We start from the raw sequence: 18379 nt of genomic DNA, 5'->3' as shown, positions 1-18379 counted from the left end.
CTTAATTAAAAATCTTAGCGAAATTTTAGTGAGTTCCTTGAATCCTGAACACCCCTCGTTCTTATTATCAGCAGTTTTGAGTAATATTTACTGTCTCTTTTATTTCCTGGTTACAAGAGAAATTTTTAAAGCAAATTCTCCGATCAAGCCCGATGAGGTAATAAATAAGTAATTAATAAGAATTTAGTTACCTCCCTTTAAAGTGTAATTTTTTCATGTATCGTGATATTTTCTCTCTTTATGAGTGATAACATAAACACATGACGATATTTTTATCACTCAAAAATTTTAAATTTTGAGTATTGATTTAAAAACAAAAACATTGGATCATTTTAAAGCTTTAGTTTTTATTTTGCAGAAAACTACTTATCTTTTTCTAACTTCAAGAATGATAACAATCTGAATTTAATGCGCACCCTACCATGCCATGTTCATTTATATAATAGCCAAAATGACTGATCGAGTCACTCTCTGACGTCACCAACAATGAAACTCGCGTCATAGCACGCGTAACAGCATTGTTTCATTGTTGAAGCACCAAAAACTCAGTAAGTTATTTATTATTTGATAACATTTTGTTGACAATGTTTGACATGCAGGGAATTTTACAATGCTTTATTTTGAACACGTGAAACTGGATCCGGTAACTTAACTGTTTCACTGGTAAGACTGTCATTTTAGGAGAATGAAGAAATGGAAAAAGTGGTCACTAATGAGAGCTATCTACAGAAGTTTAGGGTTAATCCGCTGGAGTTAGGGTTAAAATTTTAAATATCGAAATATCACCAAACAGGCAATTGCTTCGTTCAAATGTAGAAGCAATTTTCACCCGTCATACCTTGACGGGCGATCTTCTAGTTTAATATATTAATCATGTGCTTTGTTATGTGCTAATAATTCATTTTTGCGATGTACATATTCCTTTTGTTTCACGCAGAGAAAGAACCCCTGACCATAACAATTACGTCACAAAGTATCCGTCACTGTCCATTTCCGACCTCATCTTTATTTCGTGCCAAATAGCAGCTGGTGTTGAATATTTAGCGAGTCAGCATTTCGTCCACAGAGATTTGGCGACCAGAAATTGCTTGGTTGGGGACGACCTTACAGTCAAGATAGGAGACTTCGGCATGTCTCGGGATGTCTACAGTACTGATTATTACAGGGTATGTATTACACGTTCTATAGTTCAGTCTCATAAAATGGAATAATTAAAGCCAAGTAAAACTTGAGCTTAACTCAACAGTTCACTGCTTACTCTTCTTTCTTTTCTGAACCTTCAATTTTCTATTATTTTATTCGGCAACACTTGGAAGAACATGGAAAATTTTACTACTAAATCAAGAAGGTACTACAGAGGACGCCAGTTAATTGAATCAGTGGAATTTTGAATCAACCGCTTTAATAAATCAAATTGTCAAAAAAAGAATAAAATCAAGCAACATTGAATTAGCCGCTTTATTGAATCAGCCGCTTTATGGAATCAAAACTGTTTAGAACAAACGCGTTTCATATTCGTGGCGGCCACTATATAATGTGAAAGTTAATAGGGACAAAAATATTTTTTCAGTAACTCTGAATTGTTAGCTATCTCCAACCCTGAAGCAGTTCTATAACTATTACCAGTTCCGGTTTGAAATTCCATCGCTTCAATTGATGACAGCTGGAGCACGTTAAATATGTCGTGGTCATTTTGTCCTCCGCGGAAATCAATACCTCTGGAGGTGCGGATCCAGGTGTTGTTCAGCTTCTGGTTTGGTTCTGAAGTTGGAAATGTTAATAGATGGTGCTTCCATCTACCGTGTGCTGTCTGAGTTAGTTCAGACTTCCACCTAAATGGTGCTCGTTACAACGGAAGCCCTCTCTGCCTGAAAGAGACAAGCAATTGCTGCTCGGGCTCGGCGATCTGAGTGGTATTAGTAACAACAACATTGGCATTATTGTTGTCAATTGAATGTCAGTTTTAACTGCTCAGAACTATAGTTTAAGGGATAAATTAGGGATATTCAGCCTATTTTCTGCTTGCTTCAGTGAGAATAGGGAGTCACATTTGGCATTCTTTTATTTTATTTTGCTAAACCGCTAAATGTTATAAAACTTTAGAATGCTTCTATACTTGGAGGTGCCTTTTCATAGGATTTTTTTTTTTTTTTTTTTTTTTGAGCAATCACGATTGCTTATTGTTCTCATTTGACTGTTTTTGGCGTCCGTGCCTTTTTGAACTTGGACCAGCGAGCAACACCGCCCACCGTCCTCTGCAGGCGGCGCGGCGCGGCTGCTCCGCTCCTGAGCTATCCGCTTCTCCTGCTCGGAGGCATCCATGTCCTACACACGCACGCTCACACACTCACACACGCCTACGTGCATACACACAGGTTTACGCACACACACAAGCCTACACACTTACACACACAACTATGCACACGTAACCGCCCAGGAGGAGAGGCAGGCTTAGAGGGGGGAACAGGAGCTGTTTCTAGAAACAATAACTCCAATGAGTAGGGTCCTGTCTCAGTTCGTGATTGCGAAAAACATAATTTGAATTCAGAATTCAAATTAATTCTTTTTTTTTTAGTCACGAGGGAATACATATTTTCTGCCTTATTCAATGAGCATATCCAAATCCACCTTCGTTTTTGTGATATCAATGAACGCCATTGGTGGAAATGTTTACATTTGACTGTGAATGTTTTATCGGTTGTTGGAGAACCGAAACAATAGTTCGCAAAGTGAATAATTTATATTTTGACTTATGTCCACTAATAATAAGACAGTAGATTTAAGTGACTTAAGATGTACGTCGGAAACCAGCCGTGGTAAAAAGCAATCTTGATTGTTCTATAAAATGACGTTAGAACAAGAACAACATTAAAAGCCCCGTTAGAAAAGAACGTTTGCCAAAGAAAAAAAAATAATAAAAAGAATATCACATATTTTTACTTGAAATACGAAAATGTGATTTCATTTAACCTCTTGAAAAGTAGACAAAATACACCACCATTCCATCTCAGTCATTCCAGTCGAGGACTGCAGTGTCGTGCTTATTAGCACTCATCAGCCCGGCATAGGAAGGGCCTCAGCTGGAGTTGCAAAACTTCTTAAGGAAGCCAAGAGAGCCAAACAAACTGGTAGCTAATATGGAATTAGCACTGATCAGACGAGTGACCGAAGCAATGGTTCGGTTCAAATCCAAGTTTGAAGGCAAAGCATGGTGTTTTCAGGGCGGTGCGGTAACTTACTCTTGAAATGTCTCTTGAACTCGCGTAAAATGATTATTAATCATGGTTCAATTAAGTAAAAGCCTGTTCTCATTCCAATTATTGCGATACTTTTAGGTAGGTCGTCACAATATGCTGCCAATCCGGTGGATGCCTCCGGAGAGCATTTTGTACAGAAGATTCACAGTAGAGTCCGACATATGGAGCTTCGGAGTGGTGCTATGGGAAATATTTAGCTACGGAAAGCAACCGTGGTACGAGTACTCCAACCATGAAGTAAGAGATCAGTTTTTGATGTTAATTATAATTTCTAGCCTATACAGTGTTTCACTTGAAATTTGAAAAGTCAAGTTTTAAATTTTTACTACAACCTTACTTGCGAATGTTTTCAATTGGAAACCTCTTTAGTAGCATAATGGGGTTGTTTCCTTCAGTCAAAAGTACTACTTTTAGTAACTGAAATTGATAGAATGAGTAAAAAAAATAACATGGAACCAGAAAATACTTTCATTTTCCCAACAGTTATTTTTTAAATAATTTTTTTAAAATGTCCGATTTTTCAAACAAGGCGTGGTCTTTATGACGTCACAAATGATGTACTTTTGGCGCATCTGCCTGTCACGATTCCACGTTATGATAATCAAGAAGCGAATCAAATATTGCGCTCTAGGCTTGCTATCAACCATATCGTTGCCAGTACAGTGAGTAAAGAAGCAAATTAAATATTACGTTCTGCAAATGGTAACAATTAAGGCCCTTATACACTTGGCTCTCTGTTTAACGACGCTCTATTTAACGACTTTCTCTACTTAACGACGGTTTTTCACGGTCCCAGATGGTCCACTATAGTGTTAAAAGCATTCTAATTAAAGACGATTTCTACTTAAGGACGATTTTTTGTGGTCCCTTGAAAGTCGTTAAACAGAGAGTCAACTGTATATACGAGCCGGCGCATCAGCTTAAGATCAGCCACTTTGGATCGGAGCGCGTGTTTGAATGGTTGTCTTTTCTAGCGAGTTATCGCGTTTGGTGATTGTTCACAACGAGCGATTAAAAGCGGAACACGTGAATCGTTTATTAAATAAAATATTATTTTCGGCAAATTTGGCGAAATCCGAAACTTTGCTGTGGTAACCCTAGCAGTGCAACAATGAAAAACCCGATCCATAATGGCTAAACTTAAGCTGATGCTTCGGCCTATCTATATAGCGGCTCTAGTAACAATGAATGGCATTTCATCATTTGTGATGTCATCGGCAAAAGCGTAAACAATGAAAACGCACCAATTAAAGTAATTTTTAAACATGTTAAACTTAGTCGAATTATTTAAAAAATTAGTCAGATCCTATGTTTTTAAGCATGCTCTTTGAGAAAAAAAACTTTTAAAATTTGGGAAACGACCCCATTTTAAAGGTGCCTTTGAATTTATTGGTTTATAATACCATTTAATCGGATAAATACTATTACATTTTAGTGTAAAAAGCTCTATGATAGTATTTAGTAATATTTCAAACCGTTTACTGTAATTTGTTAATTTTAGCCATATACGAACGCTGTAAAAACGATTCAGAAACGTTCCTGGAAAATAGTGGGTAGCTAATGTGCCCAATTTCTACTTGTAACATGTCTTGCAAAAACCAGGAGCGTTTACCACTAATAGTCAGTAACTTTCCTGAATTATCCTTGAATTTTTCTGAAGAATTCGGGAATCCCACCGGTTAAAATCAGTCTGAAGCCTTTTGGGGAAATTCGGTCAGTTTAATGTGGTTGATTAAAACCTTCCTGAATTACTAAGAAAGCTCCAGTAGCATCAATGCAACCATGGCCAAAGCTAAAGAACCAAGCATCGTCTTTGTCAGCAATTCTTGCCTGGAGAAGCTGCAGATATCTAGAGACTTACTCGCTCTTATTGGGAGCTTAGCCAACCTGAACGGACCGTAATCGCACTAAACACGATATACTTATTAAGCACGCTAAGTCAATCCTTAAACTGGTAGCTAAAAGTATGTTTAAAGTAGTGAAAAGTCTACATTCGTACAGTTTGAGGCAATTCAGGAAGCTTATTTTGCGAATATACTTGATTTTACGGGGAAATAGATGAAAACCCGTAAAATCTCGGAACGTTCCATGGCACGTGTTTAGCATAACTTTTTGATATGCAGAAACCCTAAAATTAGAGGTTTTTTTTTTCATTTTTGGTTAACTCAAAATGTCTTTAAGTTGATATTTTTTACTGCTGTGTGGGTCTGGGTCTGGAAATTACAATACTAATTTATGAGATCACTCGTTTCTAACTGCAAATGTTGAATAATGACTTTAATGTTTGGAAAAAATTTCTATCCAATACTAAATCAATCAATAAGAAATGTAACCAACTGTGTGTACGTATGCAAAAAGTAATCCCGTTCAATGTTTCAAAATCTTTGTTTAAAAAATATTCTACCGTCAAGTGAAGGTCACGCAGGATAAGTTTGGATTTAAATAACAAGCCTTTTAGGCGGGTACAACTGATGTCGCTATGGCCCATGAATACGGTGCGACCATCGAGTGTTATCAGAGTGAATTTTATGAGCCACTTAATATTTAACTAGGGTTTCAAATCCTTCACCGAATTCAGTCCCGCGGGATTTAAGGATTGTAAGAAGCCAATCCGGCGGGATTGAGGTTTTCCTTCTAAAAATTAAAATTTTGTCTCAAATAGAAAAAGTTGTGCTTTTTAAGAAGGACTGATTTTATTACTAGAATTAATAGTCTTCTTGAATTCCGTACAGCAGTTGTAAAGCGTAAAGCACTACAAAGTCAGATCCTAATTAGCATTCATCGTTTGGTAAATAGAAGTTTGCCGCTCGTATGGAATTTGGTAAAAGATTTTTGCTCTAAAAATAATGCGCTTGATGAAAACACGCGTTGTGGCTCCACTGAATTGGGTTTAAATAATTGTCGACTTTTAGAAAAAGATCCACGTTAACTCATCACCTTTTGAAATGATTTTTCTTTTCTTATGCTGGGTTTTTGCTCAAGAACTGCCAATTTCGGACAAAAACGATGTCTCTTGGATATGTGTTTTGCTGTATCCAATTTAATTTGCATTGATAATAAATATCCTTGTTGCTCCATTAACGTTGGTCATTGTATCAGTGACTTTGATTCATTATAGCAAGGGGTGAATACTGCTTGAATTCACCATTTTACCAAGTCGCAGTAAAAGTGTCTGATTAACTTCGCTAATTTTACTTTTCACTTTAAAGAGGAATTCAAAAACATGAGCAGAGCTTAACTTACTGCACTGTCATGCGAGTCGTCCTGTGTTTCATTCAAGTTTCTGTCGCTCCTTAAATTCGTGCCGAATACACATAAATAATTTCAGATTTTTCATTCCTTTCTACTTTGGAGTGCACTTTTTGTAACTTAAAGTTTTTGACTGCATTACTTAAGCTTACAGAAGTGCTTCAACATTGCATTCAAGCTACTCCAGCGGGTTTTGAAATATGTAATACATTTTCTCCATTTTTTCTAAAGCGTAATTAACTGGATTTTAAATTTTAATGATGGATTTCGAAAATGCTTATAAGTTTTAGGCATTTTGTCATTTGCCGAACGTATGAAAACTGAAACCTCGAATGAGAATGCCAATTCATTCTCAGAAAAATATACTCTATTTTTATTGTGTTCTTAAATGGTAAATCCATAATTATTCACATGAGAAACACAGTTTTTCTTGTTTTTCTTGCAGGTATACGAGAAAGAAAATAAAATCTTCAGATGATGCTTGTGAAAATAATTGTTTTATGAGCGGTAAAAGCTGGAAAACGCTTGAATTGAAAAAAAAAAAAAAATGCGGGATTGAAAGCAAAATCTCGCGGGATCAATCCCGCTAAATGTCCTGCGGCATCCCGCGGGATTTGGGATCGGGGTTTCGGGATTGGAAACCCTAGTATTTGCAAAGCATTAATGGAAGGTTATGAACAGACACACCACGAGGTCAGCTGGCGTTTCATGTTCATTTCAATTGAATATGCCTTTAGTTCTAAAAATGAAGAACTTTTGCACATTTTAAAGAGAAAAGGGGAATTTTGTCTATGACTCATCCCGCCTATTACTGCTGTTACTGGGTGTCATCAGATTTTTTCGGTATCTGATGTTGAGGGGGAGGGGGTCGAAATTGAGCAAATAAAAAGATAATTAACTAATTCAGTGGATTCAGAGTCAGTCAAACGTCAGATAAGATGTAGTTGCATGAGAAAAAAATACTTCAAAAAGTTTAAACACATGAAAAGGCACAGAAAATTGAGTTAACCTGAGAGTAATGTTAGTGACTGGTGCCGCTATCCCACATGTTAAAAAAAAATTCCAACAAAAACATGGCATTTAGAGTTGTAAGCAATTGATCTCACGAATAAATAATGTCGCTCTTAGAACTAGAACTGCAGAGGAAAGCATTAAAATTTTTCCACGTAAATAGAAATTACTTTTTGTTTTATTTTACACTCGCCCTCTTTTAACCTCTCTCAATGGAGTATAAATTTCCCATCGAATGTGGGATGAAATGAAAGAGTGGAACCATGTGAAATGGTGAAATATTTTACCCCGGTTGCGTGCACCTGGTAATATTTTAACTACGTTATTAAACATGTTGTGCTTTACCGTAAAAAAATATTGCTGCAGAAAAAGATTCATAATTTGTTAGTGATGAATTAATATTGTGTAAAATGTCATCATTTTTTTTCTTCTTTTTATAATAAAATGAGAAAGAGTTCAAGATATTAACATTTAAAATATTAATTAGACCCTGCTGATGATCAGTTCAGTGACCCTAAGCATGTTTTGATTTTAAAACTCGGATTGGTTTTAAGGTAGAGCAATTTGACTCGTCAACAACGAAATAATTTCTGTCATTTATTTTTTCATTCATTTATAAATTCCTTTTCATGGTGATTGATTTATTAATGAATGCAGATATTTTTTTTTTCACATTCATTCGTTTTTTTTTTCATTCACTTATTTATTAACACATTCGTTTAATCATTCATTAATTAATTCATTTTGCCATGCTTTCCTACTTTTTTTTTATTTTTTCAAAGACATTATTGAACTGTAACATAGCGAAAATATTTCGCTAGAAAAATATTACAATTATTTGTGTTTACCTCATAGTATGGGTTAAAGTGCTTCCACTTTTATCTCTACTTTTACTTAAAAGTAAAAATTTACTGCCAAAAGTTGCACATTGTATTTAAATGCAAGTTATCTTGTGAAACATACTGTTCGCTCTTTTTGCAGTGAAATTTTCGAGTTGAACTTCCAATTTGTTCAATGAGAAAAAAATTCACTTTATCTTAGCTATATGACTTTGCTTCACATTTCCCTACTTTAAAGGCAATGTAAGGAAAAAATATCGCTCTTTCTTTGCGCATTTCAGTAGATTTTCAACTAATGCTTAATTCTCTTGCACGATGCGCACTTTTTTAAACGTAATTTCGACTCGCTTTCGGCAATTAGTGCTTTGCAAATGGTTCTTTAAGAAGAAAAATATAAGCAGAAAAAAAAGAAGTGAAAAATGGAACTGGGGGGGGGGGGGGTCTGAATCTTACACACGCATTATTGCGCAGAGCTTACAACTTTTTGTCTTTTTTTTTTTCAAAAGATGCAGAATTTAATACAAATACCTCGTAAATATTTTGTATTTGCTACACTTAAAGAGTGCGCTACGTCTAAACCCCAAGTGTTTTTTTTTTTTTTTTTTTTTTTTTTTTTTTTTTTTTTTTTTTTTTTTTGCGTTTAAACATAAAAAATTAGCTTCGGGAAAAAAAGGAATTTAATTTTCAACAAGCACAAACTAATGTATAGGAATGATAAAAATAAAACTAAACCGAAATTTAAACGCATAGGAGAAATGAGCTGCGAAACCTTATATCAAGGTTAATTATTTTTGCAGTTAATTACTGTTGAAATAGAACTACTTTATTTTCGTCATGTTTTAGGTCTTATATTTTATAAGATTGCCGAGTATCTTCCTCCTTCAAACAAAAGAAGTCCAAAAGATTAAAAAGACCAGACACAATAGTTAAAATTTTCCAATATTACGTTCATGAGTTTGAGTTAAATTTTTAACACATTTATACTAAAAATAAAAGTAAGATTATAGAAAAATAACTCTTTGTTTAAAAAGATCGCTTTTGAAGTTATAGTTAATGTCTAAGAAACACAGCTCTTTGTAAAACCCGAAAAATACTACCTTTTGTACTGATAGTAAAAAATAAATTTTAGTAACAAATAGGGGTGTGAGTCATGCTTTATTGAATTTGCTTTTTTTTTTGAAATTATTTCGTTGATACCAGTCGAAGAATTTAATAGAAGTTCAAGCTACAAGAACAAAAAAAAAAAAAAAAAAAAAACTCAATTTCAAAGAGTTTTACTTAATTTTCATCGTTTTTATCCACAGAGCCACTATTAAGTAGACAGAAAAGAATTTAAACAACCCAACATTAGAGTTTAATTGAGTTGAGAAAGAGAAACGTTCGCATCACGCGACCGACTGCAATGCTATGTCTCGTTATAGAAAGTATCCGATGCCATTTTAAAAGTACCATTTGACTATACGCCCATGCCTATTCGTAATCTTGTACGAGGATTTTCTTCGATGCCATTGAGTTGCCGTCATGTCGGTTTGTGCTTGCATAGTAAATCATTCATGTTTTGTTACCTATCTTAATGTATTAACTATGTTTCAATCATAGCCCCACTTAATTCGTATAGGCCGTGACAATCGCTGAAACTCATGGCAACAAAGAGAGCGCTACAGGGAAGCCCTGTTTCTATTATGCTGCCATTGATTGGTGGATGCATGGTTTCGTTCAGCGCCTCTTGCGGTCAAAATGGGCAACGTCCAATACAAAATAAACAAATTTTGAGACATTGATTGGTGGTCGGACGTTGCCATCTAGTGGGGCTCTAGTTTCAATATACGGATAGTATATCAAGCCACAAATATATTAAAAATCAATGACTAAGCTGAGAAACACGCTTTTTTCATATGTCTGCAAATAGGAAAATATCCGTTTGGTAGCAAATATTCGTATGTTATATGATGGAAATTGAGAAGCCAGAGCAGATATCATAATTTCTTTACCATAAATACATTGGATTCAAAAATCTCTAATGCTTGCAATTTGTGATAACGGGATTACTATCGGTGATGGAATAATTTGGTATCAGCTTAACTGTTTGTTGCTTCGAAACTAATGTAGTGCTTATTGTAACCTTAAAAGAAAAGTGCAAGTGCCCTTGTTCCGACAGATGTCTTTCTGTGTTTTAGACAAGTTTTACCGTCTGTATATTGAAACGCAAACGGCATACAACTAAATTGAAGGATTTCATTCCTACACATGAAGACATGCTTATAAAAAATGTATTCCTGTTTCCGGTGGACACAGAATCATCATAAAATTAAAAACTAGTATGTTGTGGCCATCACGAATCCAATGTCTGAATTATTCGCAACTCCAACGAACTATAGGGGGCACTGAAGTCACTGTCTAATGGCGGAATTGAAAACTAAAACAAACGCACATGGTAACGAAGAAAATGCTAAAAGTGTTGTGATTTTTGTTCGTACGTATGATTTTTTTCGCTTTATTCTTTTTAAATTAATTTTCAAAGTCTTGTGGATATTCTGGCCCACGTAGAAAGAAATGAGAATTCAAGAAGCATTACTAAACGTCAAAGATTAATGCAAACTACGTAGTTCGTAGTTCTAAGCAGCCATTTCCACGATGTTGAATTCGATATTTATCAATTCTTGATAAAACTAAATAATAATTGTGGCCTGACAAGAATAACAATTAATGCTAGAAAATTTAATGTGACATTACAAATTGTTATCGAAAGAAGATGATACTTCTTTGCTTTGCTTTGGCTAGCGCTTGTTTTCCATTTGTAGCTGAGTTATTTCTCTTGAATTCCCGAATCGGTTAATTTAAAAATTTTCTGTTTCGATTTTTCTAATTTCTGAGTTACGATTTAATTGTGTCATGTTATGCAAATCATCAACAAAATTCTCACGGATATATGGTGGTAGTTTTCTTTTCAGTTGATTGACAATTATTTCTTTTTACTTATCGAATTCTGTAATCTTACTACCATTTTATTCCACTCATGATAAAAATTGAAAATGGTTTAACTAAAAACGCGAAATCTCGCCAAGGCTACTTTGCTCGCACAATGCCAAAATTATAACCCTAAACAAATTTGGCGATACCTTTCAGCTGAGAATAAAAGGAATGAAGTAAATTCTTTCTCGGTTATTCATTTTGTTCTACGATAATATATTCAAGAAAATATTTTGCATACTGTCCATTCCAACTAAATGCTGCTGTAAAATATGGCAAGTTTAATTAATTTAAGATTAAAAAAACTCCCATATTCTTACAAATTCATACAAAACAATAAAATTTTTTACCTTGTAGAACGTTATCCAAGTTTGTAAATCCAGAATTTTCGCTTTCACCTATTATTAAGGAAATAATGAAAACTAACATTATTTTGAGGAGCTTGAGAATACTACTAAGGGACGAATTAATTTCTGTAGCTGAAAGCAAACTAAGACACATCGATTGCGTTAATAAATACTCAGAACAAACTGCCTGTGTTTACGTCAACAGACACACATGGAACGCAACGTGGCAAAGTTTTAGTTGCATTCGCAGTTTTATAAATCACCGCAAGGTAGCGTATTCGAGCGCTGGAGTTCCGAATTGCAAAAGCAAAGCAAAAAGCGAAAAATGAAAAGTTATTTTAAAAGCCTTGCTTAAATTAATTACAAATATTTTATTTAGTAACAAACATAAGATGGCAACAGTTAAAAATTTTAAATCATTGAGATAATATTTCCGATCATTTCCATACAATTATAATCACGAGAAATACGCAGACGACAATCTATTACGATTTATCTTTCTTATTGTTGCATTAATAAAGCTATTTTTATTCGCAAAAAAAATAAATAAATCAACACCTCTTGGAGCGATTGGCGTCCAAATTGAACCAAAGCCTGTTTGCATATGGATTCACATATATTCCAAATTTCAACCAGAACGCAGCATTACTTCTTGAGATAGGGCACTCATAATGGAAAAAAGAACGGGTGATTGCGCTACCCCCTTTTTAGCTGTTGACACCAAAATAATATCAGCTCTTATACCCACTAAGGGCTACTTGCCGATAAATTTTTCTTTCATTCCGTTCATTATTTCTTGAGATACAGCAGTCACAATTGACGACAAAAAACGTTCTATAGCTCAACCACCGTTTGAGTTATTGACACCAAAATTGAATCAGCACCTGTTCCTGTTAATGGCAACATATGGACCAAATTTTGTTTGATTCCGCCAGTTACTTCCTGAGGAATAGCAAGCACGCGTAACTCAAAAAACGTCCCATTGCTCCACCCCCCCTTGAAGGAATTCGCGCCAAAAACCAATGGGCACAAGTTCACATAGGGGCACATATGTGTACCAAATTTCGTTCGATTTCATGCGGTAGTTTTTGCTGTAGAGCGGCCACAAAAAACTGGTCACACACAGACGTGACACACATACACACACACACACACAGACAGACAGACATTTTCCAAAAATAGTCAAAATGGACTCAGCACACCTCAAAACGTTCGAATCCGTCAAAATTCGAAATTCGAAAATTTGCACGAATCCAATACTTTCTTCTATACATTAGATATAGAAGAAAGTAAAAATAGAGAGCATTGTAGAACTTGAGTGCAAGCATATATTGAAGAGCAAAGTAAGTAATCGCTAGTTCATCTTAGTCTTCAAGGAAAGAACAAAGGAACAATTAGCAGTGAAGAATTAAAAATTAAAAATGTATGTACAGTGGTTCCCGAAAAGGTTCGTACACCAACGACTTTCAATGAAATAGGCCCTATCCATTGGTTAAAATTAATATTTTGGAATAGGTGATTATAAGATCTATGATCTATTTTTAACAAAACCACAGAAAGAATTTTAATAACATATTAAAACATAATTTTTTAAAAATCGAAAACCAAAACGTGCCGGAAATTTTATCTCACAAAAGTCTTTGTACATTTTAAAAAATGTCTGTATATTATTCGCAACTCCAACGAACTATAGGGGGCACTGAAGTCACTGTCTAATGGCGGAATTGAAAACTAAAACAAACGCGCATGGTAACGAAGAAAATGCTAAAAGTGTTGTGATTTTTGTTCGTACGTATGATTTTTTTCGCTTTATTCTTTTTAAATTAATTTTCGAAGTCCTCTTGATATTCTGACCCACGTAGAAAGAAATGAGAATTCAAGAAGCATTACTAAACGTCAAACATTAATGCAAAGTACACGTAGTTCATAGTTCTAAGCAGCCATTTTCACGATGTTGAATTCGATATTTATCAATTCTTGATAAAACTAAATAATAATTGTGGCCTGACAAGAATAACAATTAATGCTAGAAAATTTAATATGTCATTACAAATTATTACCAAAAGAAGATGATACTTCTTTGCTTTGCTTTGGCTAGCACTTGTTTTCCATTTGTAGCTGAGTTATTTCTCTCGAATTCCCGAATCGGTTAATTTAAAAATTTTCTGTTTCGATTTTTCTAATTTCTGAGTTACGATTTAATTGTGTCATGTTATGCAAATCATCAACAAAATTCTCACGGATATATGGTGGTAGTTTTCTTTTCAGTTGATTGACAATTATTTCTTTTTACTTATCAAATTCTGTAATCTTACTACCATTTTATTCCACTCATGATAAAAATTGAAAATGGTTTAACTAAAAACGCGAAATCTCGCCAAGGCTACTTTGCTCGCACAATACCACAACTATAACCCTAAACAAGTTTGGCGATACCTTTCAGCTGAGAATAAAAGGAATAAAGTAAATTCTTTCTCGGTTATTCATTTTGTTCTACGATAATATATTCATAAAAATATTTTGCATACTGTCCATTCCAACTAAATGCTGCTGTAAAATATGGTAAGTTTAATTAATTTAAGATTAAAAAAAACGCATATTCTTACAAATTCATACAAAACAATAAAAAATTTTACCTTGTATAACGTTATCCAAGTTTGTTAATCCAGTATTTTCGCTTTCACCAATTATTAAGGAAATAATGAAAACTAACATTATTTTGAGAAGCTCGAGAATACTACTAAGTGACGAATTAATTTCTGTAGCTGAAAGCAAACTAAGACACATCGATTGCGTTAATAAATACTCAGAACAAACTGCCTGTGTTTACGTCAACAGACACACGTGGAACGCTTCATTTGCAGTTTTGTAAATCACCGCAAGGTAGCGTATTCGAGCGCTGGAGTTCCGAATTAAATAATCTAACTTTTTATTAAGTTATTTAGTAGAATATCATTCGACATCCACAACAACATTTGAACGTCTGCGAATAGATTTCAATGTTTTTTATATATTTTTATATTTTTTTGTGCAATTTCTGATACCACACTTCGAGTCTTACTGTTTCGAGCTCTCTTTTCGTTTCAAAGAGACTGACTCCGATTCTTGGATATTCGACTCCGGCTCCTTTATCTCAAAATGAGATTGACTCCAACTCCGACTCCGCAGCTATGGTTTTAAATGTGAAATAGTTATTGTTAATATGACTTGTTTTTATTTTCACTCTAAAGTTTCAATTTAGGTATTCAGTTTTCGGCGGATAAACTCGAAGTCACTTATGTTTCTACATAAAGATATGCGCAGACGATTTTTTTTTTTTTTTTTTGACAGTGAAAATTATTTCTTTAAGTTGACATTTTATTGTTTTTTATTTATTTTGGTAAGTGCATTAATTCATTTTAAAAAAAATTATTTTTGGCAACAGGGGGGAAAAAAACGATTTTTTTTTTTTTTTTTTTTTGATATGATGTATTTATTTTAATGAGCTTATTGATTTTAATTATTATGTTTTCGTTTTGAAAGCAGTTACAGAATTTTTTTAATGGAAAAAAGTGTATTAGCTGCTTTTTTGAAAAGGTGCTGCTATTTTATTTGTTCGTTTATTTATTTTTTTTTTTTTACGCATCTAATTTTTTAGATGAGCGAGGAATATTTTATTTTTAGAAAACAGCTTAAAATGTTAAAAAAATATGTTTGAAACAATTTGTGATTTTAGCTATTTTTTGAGAATATTGGCTCGTTTAGTTTTAGACGGAACTTCTTGTTAATAACTTATTCAACTGAGTTCTTAACATTAAATTCCTCTTTTTTTTTACTTACAATTATACTACAATTTTATCAAAAATGTCGATTTGTTTTCGTGTGTAAGTAAGACGTTATTCCAAAACATTTTGAGCTTATTTATCATTAATTTTGCGACGAAAAGCGTAAGTTTTCGCACGAACAAGAACATTTCTGCGGGAGGAGGTCTCATTTAATCCAGCTAATCAGAGAACTGGGAGAACATTTTTAGGTAAAAATTAAACGTAAAATGTTTCATTAAATCTTGCAGAAAGTTTTACAGCACTCAAATGTGTATTTTTCATATTTTTTTTTAACTGTAAATCTCCGATCATGCTTTGTTAACTTTGCCGGTTGAACTTTTCTTACCTTGTTTTCGATCCGATTCTTTTGTTTAAAGCCTTTTATCAAACACTTTACCAGAGAATAGTATAAATTAACTAATTTCGAGACATTTCAAACCGATTTAACTGCTACAGTGAGGGGGAAAAAATCAAATTTCAAATGGTGGTTTTTTTTTTTTTACGAATGACAGCCATTTTAAAGTAATAAGCAAAATATTAGAGAATAAATAAACACAAAGTTAAAGCCAAATGACTTTACAGTGTCAGCACAATGCAAGAATAATAATAAAAAATTATTAAATAAAAACAAAAAACCCGATTGCGTAAAAACCAAAAAAAAAACTAAAAAGAAAAATGTATAAGTCCAATAGTTTAGAATGTTATTCAGTACTACTGAATAACTACACCGTTGAAATAGTTTTTTAACCGTACACAGATAAGACAAATCATAAATTCAAAAGCATAATAGAATGATCAGCAGTCGAGGCCCATTCCTTTCTGATTCAAGGAACCCCGTAAAATTTGAATGAGCCCCGACTGTTGATCCTTCTATTCTGCTTTTGAATTTATGATTTATCTTATCTGTGTACGGTTATATAACTATTTTAACGGTGTAGTTATTCAGTAGTACTTAAAAACGTTCTAAACTATTGGGCTTACTTTTTTCCTTTTAGTTTTTTTGGTTTTTACGCAGTCGGGTATTTTGTTTTTATTTAATAATTTTTTATTTGACACTATTTAGTTAATTTTCATTGACTTAGTTAATATGATAATGATACGGTACATTTCGCAATCTTGTAATTTCATTGAGAGAGTTTGTATCATGAGGTCTATTAAGTAACTTGCGGTGGTCTAAACTACTGATAATTAGTCCCTCTAGGGACCTAACTCCGCTTAAAGCTACAAGTGCTTGACCTTCGGCAAAAATGCGCGAACTTAAGTCAACCATAGGCGGATTTAGGACTGAGTTCTTGGGGGGGCAGGATTTTTTTTTTTTTTTTCCTTTTTGTGAGCAGCATTTTAATTTGCCCCCCTCCTCCATGTTTTAGTTTGTCTCCGGTGATGCATAAGGCCATGCTTTACCTTTTTCGTGTGTGTTTTTCATGCTGTCCTTTTTTAATTGACCTTAAGAGAGTTGACTGGTATCAAGAGAGCGACGCAGGGCTCCCTTTTAAGTGGAATATAGAATATGTTCAATTTTAGGGGGTCCGGGGATTTCTCCCCCGGAGGAAATTTGTAAAATGGATACAAAATTCTGCATTTTGAAGCCTTATAAGGGTTAATTGGACAGACAAAGATCTCGGGGAAAAAATAGACAAATAATTTTTTTTTTTAAGTTTCATGATTTAAATGTGCTTTGTGATGTAAGTTAATATTTTAAAAGAAATGCTGTACAGATTTAGAAAATATGTAACATGAGAGTAACATACTACTTATTAGAACAATTCATAATTTATACACTTGATAAGAAATAAAATAGAAGCACACTTTGCTTAGGAGTTTCAAAGACTTGTCTAATTATTTTCAAGGTTTGGTTGGTTAGATTGGGTGTTTTGGCACAAGAGCCCTAGTAGGCTATACTTCGCCAATTCTTTTCAAGAATTTTAGAAGATTTAATCATTTAAGGCACCTCATTTGCACTTTCCAGTCTCTGAAATCGAGTACTAGATTATACAGTTGTACAGTATTATTCAAACTTTAAGTTTAAAAGAAAAAATAAACAAAAGAATTCTCTCATTACAACAACCTTTTTTTAAATTATAAGCAGTGCAGAAAACGAAAAGAAATAAAAGTAGTGTATCATTTTTCTGGGCTAAACAGATTAACAATATGCAGTAGAAGCAAGATAAAAGCAATCAATACAGAAGAATTTCCAAAATACTGCATTTGGGATTAAATAAATACAGTGAAACCTGTGTAAGTTGACCACTTGCGGTGCAGTACTTTCGTGGTCAACTTAGACAGGTGGTCAACTTATAAAGGGGGTAACTTTTTTTTTTGTCATTTCTTGCACCATGTTTTCATTTCTTGACTAACTGACACTTACTCTTTCTGTTCAACTCACTTTCATTGTTCAACATTACTTTGAAACAAAAATATAAAATGTTATTCAAATATTTTTAGAGATAATTTTCCCAGAATGGCGTATAATGTGTCATGCAAATTCAAACTTTCAGTAAATTGATCAAAAAAAAAAAAAAAATCTTATATCTTATTGTTTATGAAAAGTTACTTGTTTGATACTAATAGTTCCTAAAAATTCATAGCTGTTCAAAAATAACAAATATTTTGCTTTATTTTTTTCTCATATACATTTATAACAATGATGATCTATTGTTCAACAAAATAATTCCTTATTGAAGTTTGGCAAATTTTTTATTAGACACTAGTTTTAGAATTTCCATATGTGTCAGCTAATTTTCTTTGGATTTCTCCCATTTCAATTAATTTTAATATTTCATACTTTTTATCAATCTCAAGTTCAACTATCTTTCTTTTTGAAACCATTTTATGTAAAACTATAACACAAAGAACAACAAGATGGACTTTCATAGTTCAAAAAGGCAGTTGAAAATGAAAAT

At 33.5% G+C, this 18379-nt stretch overlaps 1 protein-coding gene across 1 annotated transcript in view; it reads left to right on the top strand.

Annotated features, from left to right (window-relative positions):
* LOC129224093 (BDNF/NT-3 growth factors receptor-like) overlaps positions 1–18379 on the top strand; it is a 183083-nt gene that overhangs the window by 156742 nt on the left and 7962 nt on the right. Inside the window, exons 8-9 of the mRNA XM_054858498.1 lie at positions 938–1166; positions 3336–3494. Coding sequence (XP_054714473.1) covers positions 938–1166; positions 3336–3494 — 388 coding nt within the window. The remainder of the gene's footprint in view (positions 1–937; positions 1167–3335; positions 3495–18379) is intronic.

The sequence above is a fragment of the Uloborus diversus genome, chromosome 6, assembly GCF_026930045.1.
Source record: "Uloborus diversus isolate 005 chromosome 6, Udiv.v.3.1, whole genome shotgun sequence".
Classification (NCBI taxonomy): domain Eukaryota; kingdom Metazoa; phylum Arthropoda; class Arachnida; order Araneae; family Uloboridae; genus Uloborus; species Uloborus diversus.
The sequence above is the reverse complement of the archived record's forward strand: the minus strand, read 5'-3'. Positions and strand labels throughout refer to the sequence as shown.